An 18,178-nucleotide genomic window follows, 5' to 3' on the forward strand; every position below is an offset into this window, starting at 1 on the left:
GGGTTCGGTTACGCTCCCTTTATCGACGATTACAAGCTCGTCAAGGCTGTCAACGCACCTCTCGTGGTCGTGTTTTCGCTGAAAACCAGCGCGTGGAAATTGGTCAAGGGCTTTCACTACGAGAAGCCGACTGAGGTATGGGAAGGCCCACTCCCATGTGGGACTCATCTCAACGGCGCTCTCCACTGGGTATTCAAGCTTTGCGGCTGAGGTGAGTGCGTCATCGCCACCTTTGATTTAGAAACCGATACCGCTTCGAGAAATGCTGGTACCGGCAATTTCTGTGTTGGGTTTCAGCACTGGGTTTTTGAAAGGGTGCCTTTGTTTGATGGATCGTGTCTTTGGTCTAAGGCGTTGAGATATTGGGGAAATAGAGCAGGGAGAGAGAAAGAAAGAGGCAGATGTGTTTCAGTGTTTGAGAGAAATTTTGATTTTGGGTTTACGGCTGGGTAAGTGGAGAGCTTGTTAACCTTGGTTTGATTTTTTAATTATAGTTAAGTTAATGGGTAAGGGTGATGTGGAGCTGAGTAAGAAAAGATGGTTATGTGGCCTTTTTTTATTGGGTGTTGGGACCTGGTTAGTGGTCCTCCCGGGAGGAGCAAATAATTTCTCTTTTTGGAGAGCTACAGACAATTGGAAATGTAAACCTTATCAAATTTTAAGAAAATGACGAATTATAATTTACTGCCTCATGCTTTGGTTGAAATTTAAATTATCTATATGTGATTTAAAATTTAACATTTTATCCACTTAAATTTAACCAAAATTTAAGTTGTTTATCCTTAATTTGAAATTTTATAATACAAGGATGGAGGATGGGTAGTTTTTAATCCAAGGGGTCCGTTTGGATTGAACTTATTGTTATTGAAACTGAAAACTGAAAACACTGTAGCAAAATAATTTTTAAATGTGTGAATAGTATTGTGGGACCATTTTTAATATTTTTTAGTACGTGAACAGTGCTGTGAACAGTAATAAACAGTACATAAATAGTAATTTTTGTCCCCTGTACAGTGAACCCATGTGAGATTACTGTTCACGTGCAGGAAAAAAAAAAAAAAAAAAAGAAGAAAAAGAGGGAAAACTTGAAACTTGAAACGCAGGCATGCATTATTCAACTTATTATATTATTTAATAGATGCTCTCTTTTTTTTCTTTTTTTCTTTTGGAAGAATTTAATAGATGCTTTAGAGTATTTGTATAAGAACTCTTTTAAATAACGTTTTCATAAGAAAAAAACAATTGCTTTAAATATTTTTATGAAAATAGTTTTGAAAGTTTTCTAAAATAATTTATTAACAATTATAGTGACCGTTAACAAGACCTTATTATTATGTATATTGTTTTCATATTGTCTTCTTTTTTTTAAGAAAAGTTTTCCACATTGTCAATGTCAAGATCGTAATTATTTATTTGTTGTTAAGGTAAGAAATAATAATACGATTGGTTAAAATCTTTGTAGCTTAACAATGATATAGGGGGAAACCATTTCGTACCCAAATGCCCAAATGGCATATTCAGCAAAAAAAAAAAAAAAAAAAAAAAAAAAAAAAAAAAAAAAAAAGCCCAAAGGCATGCACTGTGCAGTATCCATGGCTCGTAGTTGATAATTTAATGAAATAAAGGCCTGGTTAGTGAGTGTCTCATAATCTATATATATATATAAAACCGAAACCTCTACTAGCACCACAATTTTCCACGTCAGCACAATATTTAAAATATAAAAAATAAAAACAAAAATATTATAACACCTCAAAATCCTAGCAACCTTACCCCTCTTTCAAGTTAAGAAATATAAAGCCACAGTTTCTGCAAACTCTCTCTCTCCAAACGTAAATATCAAATTCAACCCCTTATAGTGAGTTATGCTGATTTTGTTTTTTGTGTGTGTGTATAGATGGTCATAATACTCCGGTATTCCAAGAGAAGTTTGTGTTTTCGTTAATTGAAGGCCTTAGAGAGATAAGTGTTGCAGTTTGGAACATCAATACAAAATACGATTTCATTGGCAGCGGAAAGTAATTACTTTGTCCCATATTTTTGTTTTTTGAATTGATTTTGTGTGCTTTTTAGACCCTTTTGGATCAATTTTGTTAATTGGGTGTTTTTTTTTTTTTTTGATAGGGTCCAATTGGGGAAGGTTCTTTTAAAAGGTTACGACGACCGCACTTGGTGTCTGTATACTAATAGTGGAGGGTAAATGCTATAAATTACTAACCCTTTTAAGTGTATAATCTGTTTCTAAAATTATCTATAATATTTTGTCCTCCTAAAATTTTATCTCTTTAATTTTAGTATATTGTGTTTCTTAAGCTATAGACAGATTTTCTTTGTTTCTTATTTTCAATAATAAATCATTTTATTACAATACCGGTAATTGTTTGAAAAATCCAATATGTCCATATCTCTATAGAATAGAGAATAGTAGAAGCCAATTTTATTACAACTACTTAAATTGAGTTGACTTAATTCCGTACAATTACAAAGTATAGCATGAAAGATAATGGAATTAATTGTTGTAATTTTTATTTTCTTTCCATGTTTTGAATTTCCATGTTTTTATTATTGATGAGAAATTAAAGCTCAGTTGCACAATATGTGTAAATTCTTCAGAAGGTTACTTTAAATAGTAAGTCAATGTGTCACTTACATTTGGGTATTAGTTAGAATTATTTTCAAATGATTGTACCAATAAAAGTGAATGTGTATAAATTTTGTTTAATTATCCCGTGCATCGCACGGGTTAACGACTAGTATTATTTAAGATTGAGGTTATTTTTCTTCTTAAAAAAAAGACTAGGTTATTTTTATTTTATTTTAATGGATCATATTTTTTGGGGGAGTCGCAGTGGTGACTCAGGATTTTTGTTCAGGGGGTCAATAAGAAACATAAATTATACAAAATCTATTAAAAAAAATACCATAATTCATTTGACATTTTTTTTCTAATACAATAACATATATATATTTTTTTGAAAACTAATACAATAACATATTAATTATTGTTGTAAGTGAACTTTAATTTATTAGTTTTTTTTTTTTTTTTTTTTTTACTCTTTACCAATTTTTTATGAATTTACAAGACATTTTGATAAATTATTTTATATTTTCTTTACAACTCTTCATTTAAGGTATTGACCCACCCACGTAACAACAATCACTCCCATACACTTTGGTCAAAGACTCAAAAAAGCAGAAGACAAAACTCATAACTCAATACTTTACATCAAATACTACAAAAACCTAAAAGTACAGACACATAGAAGGAGACGGTTAACTAGTCAAAGACTCAAAACTCAAAGATAAAGTATCAAAACACTATAACCCCCCACTCCCCCCCCCCAACACACACACACACACACACACACAGTGATTCAGTGAAAAAAGTCTATCAAAACACTATAAACACAAATTCTCACAGTGAATGAAAGAGAGATGAAAATGCCAGATCAAGCAGCAGCGGACAAGGACAGTCCAAGCGTTGGCGATGCAGCGGCAGGTTGTTTGTGGGTGAAGTGGCTACCATTTTTCTTTGGGTTTGGAGAGTGAAGAGGGATAGTGGGACAGGACTACATTTTTCCCTCTTAGGTTTGGTTTAGCCCTTTTTAATGATTTTTTTTTTTTTTAAATTTGATTTATGGGCTTTTTTTTTTTTTTTCCCCCTGAAATTAAAGACCAAAAATTTTCTATTGGACTTGTTTATTTATTTATTTTGGAGTTTCAAGCTGAATTCAATTGGGCTTTCAGGTGTGCAAATGTTTATAGGAGGGGGTTCAAAACAATTTTTTTTTTTGGGTTAGGGGGTTCATTTGAACCCCCTAACTACAACGTAACGTCGCCCCGGCCCGAAGTCGTTTATGAGTTAGTTAAACAAATATTTTATTTTTAAATTTTAATTAACTATAATTGATGAAGTCTACTAGTATGATAATAATTATAGTTTGAAATTTTATAATATATATATATATATATATAGTTTATTTGTTTTTGTTGCTTCTCAAGGTAATAAGCCTGATATATACTTTCTTAACGAATGTGCGAATACACCTATTAACAAAAGTCATTTTATGGCTTCTACTTAACTTAGTTAATAAAGTTTCTTATTGTCGAATAGGAAATATAATATTCGAATCTCGGCTATACTAAAAATCAATTATTGTACACCAGATTGTCTTGCTTTCCAAAAATCTAAAATTCACTATTCATTCTTTATAAATCCAAAATTAAAGCATTGTTCCCTATAACTTGTTAAATACTCAAAAAACTAAAGAGCTTTTCACTTTAAGCAAGCACTATTCTCTATAACTTGTTTTTGAGCTCAGATAGAAATCCTAATCTAATGAACCTAATATACTACCTCCACTCCTCCCCACTCAGGATCACTTGAACTTGGGTTCTCAAACCCCACAAGCTTTTAAGTCTTGGGAAAGTACCTTTCCGCCCAACGTGGGCAGTGCTATCCTATAACTTGTTAAATACTCAAAACACTAAAGAGTTTTTCACTTTAAGCTCTATATGGCAAATACTCCCCTACAACAGGACCAAACAAGCATGCAAATTTGTAGCCTTTAAGAAAAAGTTCTACAATTCACTAGTCATGTTTTACAAATTCAAAACTTTAAAAAGTATCATTTACTGTAATTTGTTAAATACTCAAAACATTAAAAAGTCTTTTTCCCTTTTAGTTAAAGTTCTATATTGCAAAAGTTTTATTACCAAACCTACTTCTTACAAAAATGCAAATGCATAGAGTCTCCCATCTCTCTATTGTCTCAGCCATACACATACACATGCATAATAGGAATGTTAATAAAATAGTGAGGATTGACTTTACAAAAATAACTTAATTTTGGGACATATCAAAATGAAATATAGACCAAACAATTTAAGATACGACGATAGTATAATTCTTACAAAAATGCCAAACACTCACATGGCTCTCAAGTCTCACCCATACAAATTCTCAGTAACACAGAGAGCGAGAACCATGTAGAGTTTTAGTTTATCCAAGCCATTGCATCCCAGTTATTTTAGAGGTACCATCAAGAGTGCAACAACAAGAAGCACACTGGTCTTATTCTCTCATGGATATCAGGCTCATTCGGTGCCTCGTTCAGGATATTGCTTCAGGTTGAGGCGAAGAATGTAGGGATAATAAACTGAACCACAGTACAAATAATTTCCTATCTTCATCCCACTTGATATCAGTGACAATTCAGGATCATGGTAATGGGCAATGGGATTTCCTGCCAAATCAATGACCATAACCCCACTATCCTTCTCCATTCGTGGTCTTCTATTGTACTTCTCCATGATTATTAGAATCTTTCGGATGAAAGGGTGTCTGAATGCTATATCCCATAGAGCTGAACGTGACTGCCAGTATTGCACAAAAAGGTACACATGAAAAAGATGTTACGACTTGGGAGTACTTAAGTTCATAAATGAAGCTTATCAGTCTCCTTTTCCACGATGAAAATTTTAATGGTACGGTAAGGTGTCTATGAAGGATGATTCATTGTGGGGTCTATTTAATAAAAAATTGATATAAATTAATAAAATGATTGAAACTAGTGTTAAAGTGACGGGTGAAACTCGAAAGGTTGGCTTCATTGGCTCTATACCTTATAAAATCTAACAAAAAGTTGACTTTATTGATATAAAGTTGTTTATTAACGGGTATCTTGCAGTGCCCGTTAACACTATATTTTCCACAATTAATAGTTTAATACACTAGATAGTGTTGCAGTTGAATAAAAACTTTGTTATCAATAATAATAAGAAGAACTATCCTAGATGTCAGTCAAAAGGGAAATATTAAAGTTATTATAAATTTTACTATAAAAAAACTTATATTTGGTGGTGATAATAAATATAATTAATGTTACTCTAAGACATAGTATAAGAATATTTGAACTTTTTATTATTATTTTAAACGGTGATATGTACGTTATGTAGTAAAATTAATAAATAATAATATCTCTAATATCACTCAATTCAAAATAAAAATTACTCCATTTAAAAATTTCCTCGCAACAAACATTCATGGCATCAACCGCAAGTTGCAAAAAATTATATATATATATATATATATTTATTTATTTATAAACAATACTATCTAAAACACACACATATAGGGAAAAAGATGATATCTTTGAATACTAAGTTAAGCAACGATCCTAATCAAAATTTGTATTTTATGCATTGCTAACAGGCAACAAAATAAAATTTGGGTCTTACATGCACAATGTGTTTTTCCTATATAGCTAAATGTAAGTGTTACAAGTCAATACACTATTATTTTGAAATGTAGTTTGTTATAAATAAATGAAAAGTAAAAAGATAATTTATTTTAAATAAAATTCTACCACCAGATTCAAAAGTTTAAATTAAATACTACATTTCAACTAAAATTTTATTACCAAAAGTTCTAAGACTTTTTTTTAAAAAAAAAAGTTATATTAATCATCTATAAAATTTTTTGGATTTGATAACAATTCAAGCTTACACAATGAGCTTGTGTCACATAATTTAAAAGTAAAATGTTACGTCCACAATATTTTCACAACAAATTATAGATGGTTAGTTATTATTGGTTCAAGTTTAAACCTACTAATAAGATTACTTTTTTGCCCCAACAATAACAATTAGTAACAACCTGCTACTTAATATTTGTTATAAAAAATGTTATGAAATTATTATAGACAGAGCATTTCTCTAATTTAAAGGGTGCTTTGTTTTTCTTTTCCCTCTCTCTTTCTAGTTGATTATCTCTATTATCTTTTAATTATATATATTAGTGAAACTTTTTTTCTTAAATTTACATGTGGTTCTTAATTAACTTAAGCATTTCAACATATTTTCGGTTAAAGAGAGAGAGAAACCCAATTTTTGAAAAAAAGCAAAGAAGTTACCGCCGACAATCCAATCCAATATTGGCCGTCTCCATCATATCGGATGTTATCAGGCATGCCTGGCAGATATTCAATAAACTTTTCTACTTTTCCTTTGTCCTTGCCTTGTATGTGATATTTTCTACATCTTCTCCTGTATTAATAGCAACCCATTTGAATCATCGAAAATTCCAACATGTCAAACAAAAACTCAGCCTGTCAGTAATTTTAGTCATATAGAAGCAAACTTATGGTGTTAAGTAATTAAACAATAATACTAAATAAATAAATTATTATATTATTGATGCGGCATCAATTATATTCATTTTTACGTTCGTTTGTATGGTTATTGTAATAAAATTGATAATAATTTTAACATTTTCAAGCTTGGAAATAGCAAACTTACGCTGGAGTTTCGCAAAAGATCACATAATTCTGATCAGGTGTGACCATTACACCATTAGCAAAGTAGAGGTCACGGACCAGAACCTTGGTGGTTTTGGTTGCTGGATCATAACTCAAAAGTCTGCCATTGGGCCTACCCTCCAAGATGTCATAAATGAACTTACTTAAACGATATTTATGTGAAGCATCTGAAAAATAAATTATGCCATTGTGTGCTACATCCACAGCGTCTGTCGTTTTGAATTTTTGTCCCTCAGCCTCATCTGTCAACAGCTCCACCACACCATCTGCTGTCACATTTAAGAGGCCCTGTTATATATACACATATACACTTAAATTAGATTAGGTTATAGTAGAATTTTTATCTTGTATAAAAAAATAAAAACACATCATTTTCTAAAAAGTATTTTCTAGAAAGTTATCTCATTTTCCAATATTTAGTAGTGGCCTTAAAATAAATTGGAAAACAATCTCTTGACGCTCTTATTTAGCTTCGTGTGATCAGATATAATTGTTTTCCTTATTTAACTTTGCATAAGATAGAGTTTTTATCTATAAAGTTTAAGCATAAAACAACATTATCTCATGTCAAGCTAAATAAGGAGAGTTAGGAGATAATTTTCATTTAACATTTTTTTTTTCTCTAATACTACCAAACACACAAGAAAATGAAAAAAATTATCTTCAAATAAGGTCGACCATTGAAAATAACAGAAAAAGGGAGGGGGGGGGGGGGGGGGGGACTTTACAAGCGTGGCAGCTGTTCTGTAACTTGTGCTAAAATTATTAAAGAGAAAATTATTTGATTAATTTGTTGTCTCTTTTTTCATAATTTTTCACAACTTACTAATTATTATTTTTTAATAATTCAATTTTTATAACAAGTAAGGATCTGGATGGGAATGACAATTTTTTTGCACGGGTTACCCATTAATTCTTTTTATATGTTAGTGGTATTTTTTATTAATCTGAATATGTTAGCGGTATACTCACACGGTGATATGGACTCGTAGAAAAAATAACACATATATGATATGGACTCTTAGAAAAAATGGCACATACATGATATGGACTCTAATTGTATCCATTGTCATTAGTCAGAGAAAATAGCATGTGATCGCGATCTATTACAGCCAGATTTGGATCCTGTGCAATCAGTTGGGATCTCTATCCTTTTACAATTTACAGCAATACATGACCTTTCAATTAGTTGATCTTTAAATAGTATATAGTATTGCTATAGTACTCTAGAAATACAAAGACTTCTTGTTCTTAGTCTTACTATTAGTCTCGACTCAAAAAAAAGAAAAGAAAAGAAAAGTCTTACTCTTACAGCCTTGGTCTTATCTATATCTTATGGAATTTAAATTCATATTTAATTCGACTAAAGACACTATCATTTTCTTAATTTTTTAAAGAATAATGCTAGAGATACAAACTATTGATGTAGTGAGTGATTATTGGTAAATGAAAAAATGATATTAGTGGTGAACTTAGATGAAAACCAATAAGAGGTTGACCACATTAATATTTTGTAAAAATGTTGTAAAATAGTTTGTGGTTATAGTATTACTATTTTTTTAAAACTGTTCTATGATAACAACTTATGATTCATGCATGATAAATCTAACACTATTATATAGATCTTCCACTATCTAACTTTAATTGCCTATTAACCTTTAAAAAACCTTATCCCCTCTCTCCATGTGTGTGTGTTAAAAATACTTAGTATTATAAAAAAAAAAATTGCTTATTAACCATAGTTTTTCATTAAATTATAAGAAGAGTTGTGTGCATAAATTTCCTTTTATAAATAATTAGACGTGGAGAAATAAATGTTGAATTTGGAAATTGATTATTTTTAGTAGCTAATTTGCATAATGTGAGATAAAAAGTTAAAAGTTAATTTATTTTCAAAAAAAATTAAAAATTAAATTATTTGAAATAGAGCTAAAACAAAAAGTAGCGTGGAACCAACGAACCGTACATAAAATAAGCAAAAAAAAACAAGCTTATAATTATTTCCAAATGCACACATGTTTTGTTTTAATTGCTTTGAGTAGATATATTGTGGTTATAATAATAAAAGAAAGAGCTATGGGAAGTGTATTAGAAGTGTAATCGTAAAATAAAACAAAACATATTAGATATTTCCATTAAAAATATATAAATATTTCTTCTCAAAAAAATGTAAATATTATTTTAGCTATATATCTCTTGAATTATATTTTAGAGTATTTTTAAAAAAAAAAAAATAGTGGTAAGCAATTTGAGAGCCTAAAATCACGAATCTAAAAAGTCATTTTGCAACTATATTTATACAAAAGGGTTTGGTTTACTTTTTTTTAACTAGAATATTTTTTTGTTTTAATAAGAAATGGTAATCACTTACTAACCGAATAAAATGTAGAGATTAAAATGCAATGTTATTTGTCATTGTATATTTAAATTAATAGAAAATATCTGATTAAAAAAAAAAAAAAAAAGTAGAGGAAGTGAGACAAATTCTGTACAAAATTACAAATGTAGAATAAATGAATACTCACCTTTTCAGGATCAGCAACGATAAGTTCATTGTTGTGACCAAAAGCGATTCCCAAGGGTCTCCCACCGGTGTTGACCCATTTCTCCACAACCGAGTCAGCCGCCGAGTCGTTTACAGTGACTCGGCTGATCCACCCGTCATGACAGCCAGTGTAGATGACTCCTGACTTGGCATCATACGCCATATCTTCTGGGCCTATCAAATTCCCCAGACCCACAAACTCAGACACTCGGAGCATTTGGTCGCTACGTGTTGGCACGGTTATGACGTGACTATTCAACTCGGAAGGTGGCAGAGGAGCCGGGTCGAACGAGTCTAGTTGGTAGAGCATTGTCACAGCTACAACGGGGACCAATACTGTGACAAAAAGAGTAAAGGGCCATGAGCTTTTTTGTTTGGTAATAGCGGCGCTTGAGGGTCTGGGTAGGGTAGCTGAGTCGGGCCTTTTCGACTCGTCCATGGCTGTGGAACTCGGTACGTAACTGATTCTGTTGTGTCTCAGAAGATAGTGTATATATATTACTATAGTGAATGTGTGAAAGAGAGCTTTTTATGGATAGATACAGCGCAGAGAGAGCTACAGACCTTTGAAAACGTAAACCTTATTTTCCGCATTGTTGGATAAGAGACATTGTCAATGTCAAGGTGATAACTCTTTGTGCTAATACAATGTTGTTAATGTAAGAAAATAAGAAATATGATTATTGGTTCAAATCTTTGTTGTTCAACGATGATTTAGGTGGAAACTATCTCGTACCCAAATGACCAAATGGGCATGCACTGTGTTGTGAAAATTGGGTGAAATAAATCTGTTTACACAAGATTAAAGAAGAGAGAGAGAAGATAATATGACACAGGGAATTTATGTGGTTCGGTAATATGCTTACGTCCACGGGAGGCGACAGAATAAATTTTCACTATAATTGTGGAGATTACAATAATGACTTGAAGACACTCTCACACAAGCCCAAACCCCAAATACACCCTTGGTTCTCTCACAAGAAAATAGAGAACACCCTCTTGTATTTAGATAATTTGCAAGACACAACTTCCTAGCTCTGGTGCACACACATAGAAGAAGTTATTTTTGCTATCTCCTTAGGAACTCTCCTTGTTCTCATACAAGCCTCTTTTTTTGTTGCTCCATCTCTATTTATAGCCAAGCTCTAGCCGAAATACGAAAACAAAGAGCACACTAGAGACTTCTATTGTTAAGGAAGTCAACAATAGTGGCTAAGCAAATCCATTAAGCATTCAATGCATGCAAGCTTCCATACTTTGTTAATCAAGTCATACTTTTCGGCTTGCATGTATTTGGTTTGCTTCCTTGCCTTCTTGACAATTCATGAATGCCATAAAGTCATTCATTTCGGCTAGAAGGTGAGATATGGATGCATCTATAATGTTCTAGAACATGAGAGAATATGCAATTCTTCTATCAACATAGAAGTCAAAGATTTCGGCTATGTGTTCTAGACCAATGTGAATCCAAGACTTTTAGCAACCAAGAAGTCTAAGATTTCGGCCATGCACGAATCTTGTTCAAGTTAATCCACCGTCATACAAATTCAAGCCATTTCAACACACTGTCCACGCCCAAATGGCATGCTGCATGCACTCAGTACCATCTTCGGCTCCAAGTTGGTCATTTAATAAAATAAAGGTTCGGTTAAATCTATTGACCTGTTAATAATTGTAGTTTGAAATATATAAGAAATATAGGTTTGGAATATTCCCGCTTGTTACACCGAAAACCAATTGATATATTAACCTGATAATAAAATGTAATTATCAAGTTGTGAATGTTATAAGTTTAATTTTAAATTTCACCACATTTAAAAAATAACAAAAGCCATTTAAGAAATCAACAAATAAAGAAAACTATCAAATCAAAATAGATTATGTAGTCAAGCCTCAAAGCCCACCAAAAATCATAATAGATTTCTCATTAAAGTAATAAGTTTAGCATTATAACATAATTCACAACTATTTGATGTGGTAATTTATTAATGGTGGATAATAAATAAATGTCAACGATAAGTCTATATGAGAATCAATAATATCTTGTTAACTTAATAATTGTGAAATTTTTTGTGAAAATTGTTGTACATGTATATAACTCATTTCTCACTGGTAAACTCAGCTTTGTGGTAACATTGGTTGGCGCCCAAAGGGTACCTCCACCGCCCAACCATAGTGACGTTAATAACCTCTATTCATTCTTCCTTGCTTATGTTTAAATATTGATGTGTTTTTTTTTTTTGTTTTGTTTCTTTGTAAATTCTGATCCATCGTTCGAACAACTAGATAAAAAGTTTTTTTTTTTTAATCATAAATCATATCATATCATAAGAATTTTCTTCTCAATGGATTCCAAGATAAGTTTCTCTAAATCCATTACGATACAATACAAATGAGCAACCAAGTGTATTATTAATTACATGACTTATTTAATAAAGTTGTGATTTGTTCGAATAATTTAATGAGTCATGTGATATTTTTTTATTTTTTTTAAAGGTAAGTAGTGAGGGAAGGGGAGGTAATGTCTGAACCATTGAGATGAAAAACCATAAATGATATAATTACCATTAGGTTATCACTTGAATCACATGAGTCATGTGATTAACATATACATTGATGGTCTTCTGAGCTGCCAAATAATGGAACTTGCATTGACATAATGAGTGTATCCCAAATAAATAACATGAACAAAAATTAAAAATGAATTTAAGAACAATCTCTTGGTGATATAGATTCACACAAGAGAATTGTCTTCAAAATGTTGATTTGTGCTAACTAAAGTAAAACTCGTGCAACTAGTTCTTAGGTCGAACAACCCTCTAAAATTAGATCATATTGTCGATGTCTGTGTTGGAAGCACTTCCACACACAAAAGCTCAAGAACAATCTTTTAATAATGCATTTCCTTTACCATCACACAAGCACAAATACCATGAACTTCTGAGAAAGTGTTTTGATAATGTATTAAATAAGCCACTGAGTTGATTATATAGCAATAAAATAATAAATTAGCTTATAGATAATGTGTGCCCTAAAAGCATTTATTAATAGAAAAATTTTAATACTACTTTCATGGAAAGTATAAAACGCTTTTTATTTAAATGGAAAACTTTCTATGAAGATAGTTTTTTACATTTTCCTATGTTTTGTAAAATCAGAGAAAATTGGTCAAAGAATAACTATCTTTTAAATTTCTCTTATTTAGCTTGGTATGTGATAAAATTGTTTTTCACTAAAATTTTCTAGAAAACAACTCTATCTCACACAAAACTAAAGAAGAAAAATAGTTATATGTCATGCGAAGCTAAATAAGGGAAGTTAAGAGATAGTTTTGTGTTTTTCAACTCATTTTAAGGTTACTACCAAATATAGGAAAATGAGATAATTTTCATGAAAATACTTTTTGGAAAATGATTCATTTTCTAAAAAATGTTAATATCAAAGCAAATATAGATTTTTATTTTTTTCGCATAAAAAGTTTCTAAAAATAATTTATAAACTAATATTTTTAGAGCATCCGTTAACTTTTTCCTACAAATAAAGCTAATCTACATTAGTCTAATCCAAACACAAATAGTTATAAAAGCTCAAAAGTGTGGAAAATAATAGAAAAAAAAAAAAACCCAAGATAATTAAAACTTATTTGGATCCACACAAGATGAGGTGGGGTGCATGTGTAACACAGATAAGACTTAAGCTCATACTAGACCCCAGGGACGGAGCCAGAACTTAGAGTTAGGGGGGGCGGTTTTGCTGTTGGTTGTGTGTAGTGACTTCGGCCTTCAACTTTGTTGTTACTTAGTCACTTAGCTGCTAGTTGTTTAAAATTTTTTAAATGGTCAAATTGTTTGTTTTAAGTAAAATTGGTTGACTAGGCTTAATTTTTTTTTAGTTTACTATTGATAATTTTTGTTGTTGTACTAATTTTTTTGGGCTTGTATATTTCTTTTTTAGATTTTAGACTTATAAACATTTTTTAATGGTCTTTAAAATGTGGAAAATGTTTGAACTACAAACTTTTTTACAAATTGTTGATAATATAAGTGGTGAACATAAATGCGAATCAATAAGAATTTGCTACCTTAACCGTTTGTAGAAATGTTATAGAAAAATTTGTGACTATAACAATACTCTTAAAAGAATCAATAATATTTTTAAGAGATCAAAAGTGTAATTTTCTAAAACAAAATTGCTAAAATTAGTATTCATATATATAATAATATTTAAAAAAAAAAATTGGGGGGCATTGCCCCCCAAGTCCAACCATGGCTCCGTCCATGCTAGACCCTACATTTTGAGACATAGAGAAGGTTCAAAGTGGCTTATAGATACGAGAAAAAGTTCACTCCAAAACTAATGTGGGACTTACAACAAAAATTTTTAGGTTAAAAATAAAGAAATATTGAAGTGATTCTCCCAACTTAATTATAAAACGTTATTACTTATGCAAATGTAATATTATTCGATGATTATTTATTTTGACATTATTCAATATTATCACTTTATGCAAATGTGACATCATTCGATGATTATTTATATATATATATATTTTTATGGTGATTAGAAAATTGACTCACGTATATCATATATACACATGATCCAAGTCAACTCATCTAGTGGCAGAGGAGCCGGGTCGAACAAGTCAGGTTGGTACTTGTTACAGCCGCTATAACGGGGACCAATGCAACATAAAAAAAGAAAATAGAAAAATGGCCCATGGGCCCATGAGCTTTTTCGTTTGCTAGTAGTGGCTTTCGTGGAAATCTGAACCTTATCAAACTGTGTTTTTGGCTGAAGATCTTTATCAAACTTTTAACTTGTCCTCCACTAGTGGAGTTGTGATATGTTTTTGAATTAGTATATTATTTTACTGTGTTTCTAAAAAAAAAGAAAAAAAAAGTGCCACGAGATGGACTATTCAACTATTATATATAGTTTTCCACTTTGTCAGTGTCAGCGGTCAAGGTAGTTTTTTTTTTTTTTTTTTTTTTTTTTTTTTTTTTTTTTTTTTTAACCGGACCAAAAGACTTTCATTCGTTTAAAAACATGGAGTCCAAGTACACAGCCTCACGGGCAGGAGGTGGAATCTCCTCCATCCAAAAAATATCCTCAACAATAAATCTAGCATATTTGACTAAGGAATGTGCTACAAAGTTAGCTTCACGTTTGACAAAACTGAATGACTTGCGTTTGGACCCAGCAGCTAAGACATGGATGTCTGCATAAATATTCCCCAGCCTGGTCAAGGTAGTTATTTAAATAAATTCTCTATGCAAATAAATATAATATAATGTTGTTAATGTAAGAAATAATAATCTGATTGATTCGAATCTTATGTATCAATTAAAATAATTAAATTTCCATAAAATATTAAAATAATTAGAATAGAAACATTGAAAGCTTGGGTATGGCATTGACTTAAAAAGCTTTTTATTTTTATTTTTTATTTAGCTTATTTTTGTTACTATTCAGCTTCTTTTTACTAATGTTTATGGGTTTGATTGTATTTTTTAATACTATTTATGGGTCTCACTGTATTATTTCAGTTACTTTTTAGTTTTATCTATAGTAATTTCAACAAAAAAATTTCAGTTTCAGCTAAATAAATTATTCCTAAAGTGACTCGTACATCAAAATATACAATTTTAGTTTAACTTTTAGAGTTATAATATTATAAACAAATTCATAATTTTTGCCACAATTCTATTACGTGGTAGATTAATTACAACTAACTCTGTTATTTTCAGTTTCTCAAAAAAAAAACTCTGTTATTTTCAAATAAATTCACTATTCGTTTTCTCGATCAATCACAGTCAGCCAAGAGTTAAGACAATTTTTTTTTTTTTTTTTTATAACTTTTAAGTTTTAACAACTAGTCAGAATAGACGGCAAAAAAAGAGATTTGATCAAAGAAAGAGTTTTTTTTTTTTTTGGTGAGAAACGACAAAGAAAGAGATATGATCAAAAGACTATTAGTGATAAAGCAAGAAATAATGGAATATTGCTATTGAACCCCCTAAGATACAATAATTTATTGCCTACTTCATGGTTGAAACTCTAGATTTGTTTATGCAGGTTGCAATCCTAGCCCTTAATGTCCCAGGAATGCATGAGCCACATTTCTCATTTCCAGTGATAGGAGCTCTTCTCTATACATTTGATACACGTTGTTAGGTCCATACCAAATGTATTAGTGTTGGCATTGTGATGAATTATGAGTGTTGTGTTTTGGAATTGTAATTCAAGATCAAAACAATGACCCAAGATCAGCTTAAAAAAGCAAATTTTTGGTGACTTCGATCGAGTCTCGATATCAACCTCGATTCTAGCCTCAACCTATCAAGGTTCATGGAACTAGATTCGTAAAAGGCCCAATATTTGTTTCAGCCCAATTCAAACATGGGATATAAAAAGAACATTATATATAAGTTGGTCTAAGAGAGTATTTTATTATTTTTTTAAAGGAGAGAAAGCTATGTCTGAGTATAGGATTTTGTAACCAGGATTATCCTAATTTCACCATATCGAAGATATCAAAGTAGATTAGAAAATTAGTTGGTGAAGAAGTTGAACCGTTATCAATCATAGACTTCTTGTTGTAAAGAAAACCTTCAAGTGGTCCTTGGAGTCATGTCGGAAGTTCTAGTCGTGGTCACAAGTGCATCATCCATGGAAGCAATTCATATGTTGAAAAGTCCAAATATTCTAGTGCAATGAAATATTTTCCTTTTAAGTTGTCTATGGGTAAATAGAGTCCAGGCAAATGATTTCTCTTGATCGTAAAACTTCTTTTATCATAGTGAATTTACTTCATTGGGAAAAAGTTTTCTTGTTGTAGTTTTTCTCTTGGTTAGTTTTCTTTTAAGTTTTTTACTTCACTATTATATCACCGTCTCCATTGCGATTGATTTTGAGCAATAATTATCGAAGTAAACGACCGGTTGAATGATGTAATAATTTCTAGTGGGGAAAACATAAACCCAGCTGAGGTAGAAACTTAGTCATCCTGCAATACACTGAGGGATAAACGCCTTGAGCATCTATGAAGTTAAAAGAGGGATATGATGATGTTGATCCTCAAGAAATAATCAAGTTTTGTCAAGATCATTTACCACATTATATGGCTCCTCGAACTGTCATTTTGAAGATTTGTGAAAAACAACAGGAAAGATACAACAGTTTATTTTGAGAGAAAGATATGGCTATGGGCAGCCTTTCTTGGGGGAAAAAAATTATATAGCAAGTGTTGTAGGCTTGTAGTTGTAGCATGTTAATCTTCATGAAATGTAAATTTTCATTATTTGTTTTATGATAAATGCTAAAAAATTCTATTTAGTCACTAAAGAGCTTTAAAGGGGGGTCTCTAAAGTTTAAAATAGTCTAAGGTTAAAACTAAAATTTGTGACTTTTAGAAAAAAAAATCTCTTCAATTTATAATTTATCGTTAATAAATTCAGAACTTTAAAATGCTATTCACTATTAATTCACTAAGCACTCAAATTGTTATAGAGTTTTTCAGTTAAAACTTTATGTTACAAAAGCTTTTACAATTAAAACTCGATTTCCTACAGTAGGTACACATAATATCAAATAAGTACACGTAATCTCTACTTCCTACAACAATGCCAATTAAGCCAATCCTACAAAGCCTCCAACCTCTCAAGTCTCGTCCACCATATGAGAGAGGATTGTTTCATAAAACGATCTCATGAGATACTTATTCAATACCAGGAGTAAGAACCAAATAGAGTTTTAGTTTATTTATGGTAATATATCCCAATTATTTTAAGGTACCATCAAGGGGTGCTACAGCAACAAGTTCTTGATCTTGTTCTCAGATTCTCATGTGGTGGCTTGAGTAGGATATTGTTTCAGGTTGAGGCGAATAATGTAGGGAAGGACAATTGAACCACAGTACAAATGATTTCCTATCTTGATCCCACTTGAAACCGATGCCAATCCAGGATCATAGTAATGGGCAATCGGTTTTCCTGCCAAATCAATGGCTAGAACCCCACCATTCTTCCCTATATGTGGTCTTCCTATGTACTTCTCCATGATTATTAGAATCTTCCGGATGAAAGGGTATTTGAATGCTATATCCAATTCAAGTGTATGTCCCTACCAATATTGCACACAAAAAGTAACAGATGAAAAAGATGTTAGGAGTACTTAAATTCATCTATAACAAAAAATTTTAATATTTGCATTACTCAATTCGGAAAACAATAATGAATAAAGCTCATCAGACATTAAAAAAAAAAAAAAACTTTGCATTATTATTAGTGTTAGGATTATGAGTTACATATATGCA

At 31.1% G+C, this 18,178-nt stretch overlaps 1 protein-coding gene across 7 annotated transcripts in view; it reads right to left on the reverse strand.

Annotated features, from left to right (window-relative positions):
• LOC126690468 (protein STRICTOSIDINE SYNTHASE-LIKE 5-like) overlaps positions 1 to 18,178 on the reverse strand; it is a 36,596-nt gene that overhangs the window by 13,072 nt on the left and 5,346 nt on the right. The window contains exons 1-5 of one of the 7 annotated variants that reach the window (XM_050385632.1): positions 10,429 to 10,972; positions 9,845 to 10,331; positions 7,300 to 7,607; positions 6,885 to 7,047; positions 4,792 to 5,376 (exon numbers count right to left, since the gene is read on the reverse strand). The exons of 1 other annotated variant lie outside the window; for it this stretch is intronic. In XM_050385632.1, coding sequence (XP_050241589.1) covers positions 5,098 to 5,376; positions 6,885 to 7,047; positions 7,300 to 7,607; positions 9,845 to 10,303 — 1,209 coding nt within the window. In that variant the 5' untranslated portion in view covers positions 10,304 to 10,331; positions 10,429 to 10,972 and the 3' untranslated portion in view covers positions 4,792 to 5,097. Of the gene's footprint in view, positions 1 to 4,791; positions 5,377 to 6,884; positions 7,048 to 7,299; positions 7,608 to 9,844; positions 10,973 to 17,343; positions 17,986 to 18,178 lie in introns of those variants that run through there. 5 more of the 7 variants (XM_050385629.1, XM_050385635.1, XM_050385630.1 and 2 more) reach the window with 5 other exon arrangements.

This window comes from Quercus robur, chromosome 6 (genome assembly GCF_932294415.1).
Source record: "Quercus robur chromosome 6, dhQueRobu3.1, whole genome shotgun sequence".
Taxonomy (NCBI): domain Eukaryota; kingdom Viridiplantae; phylum Streptophyta; class Magnoliopsida; order Fagales; family Fagaceae; genus Quercus; species Quercus robur.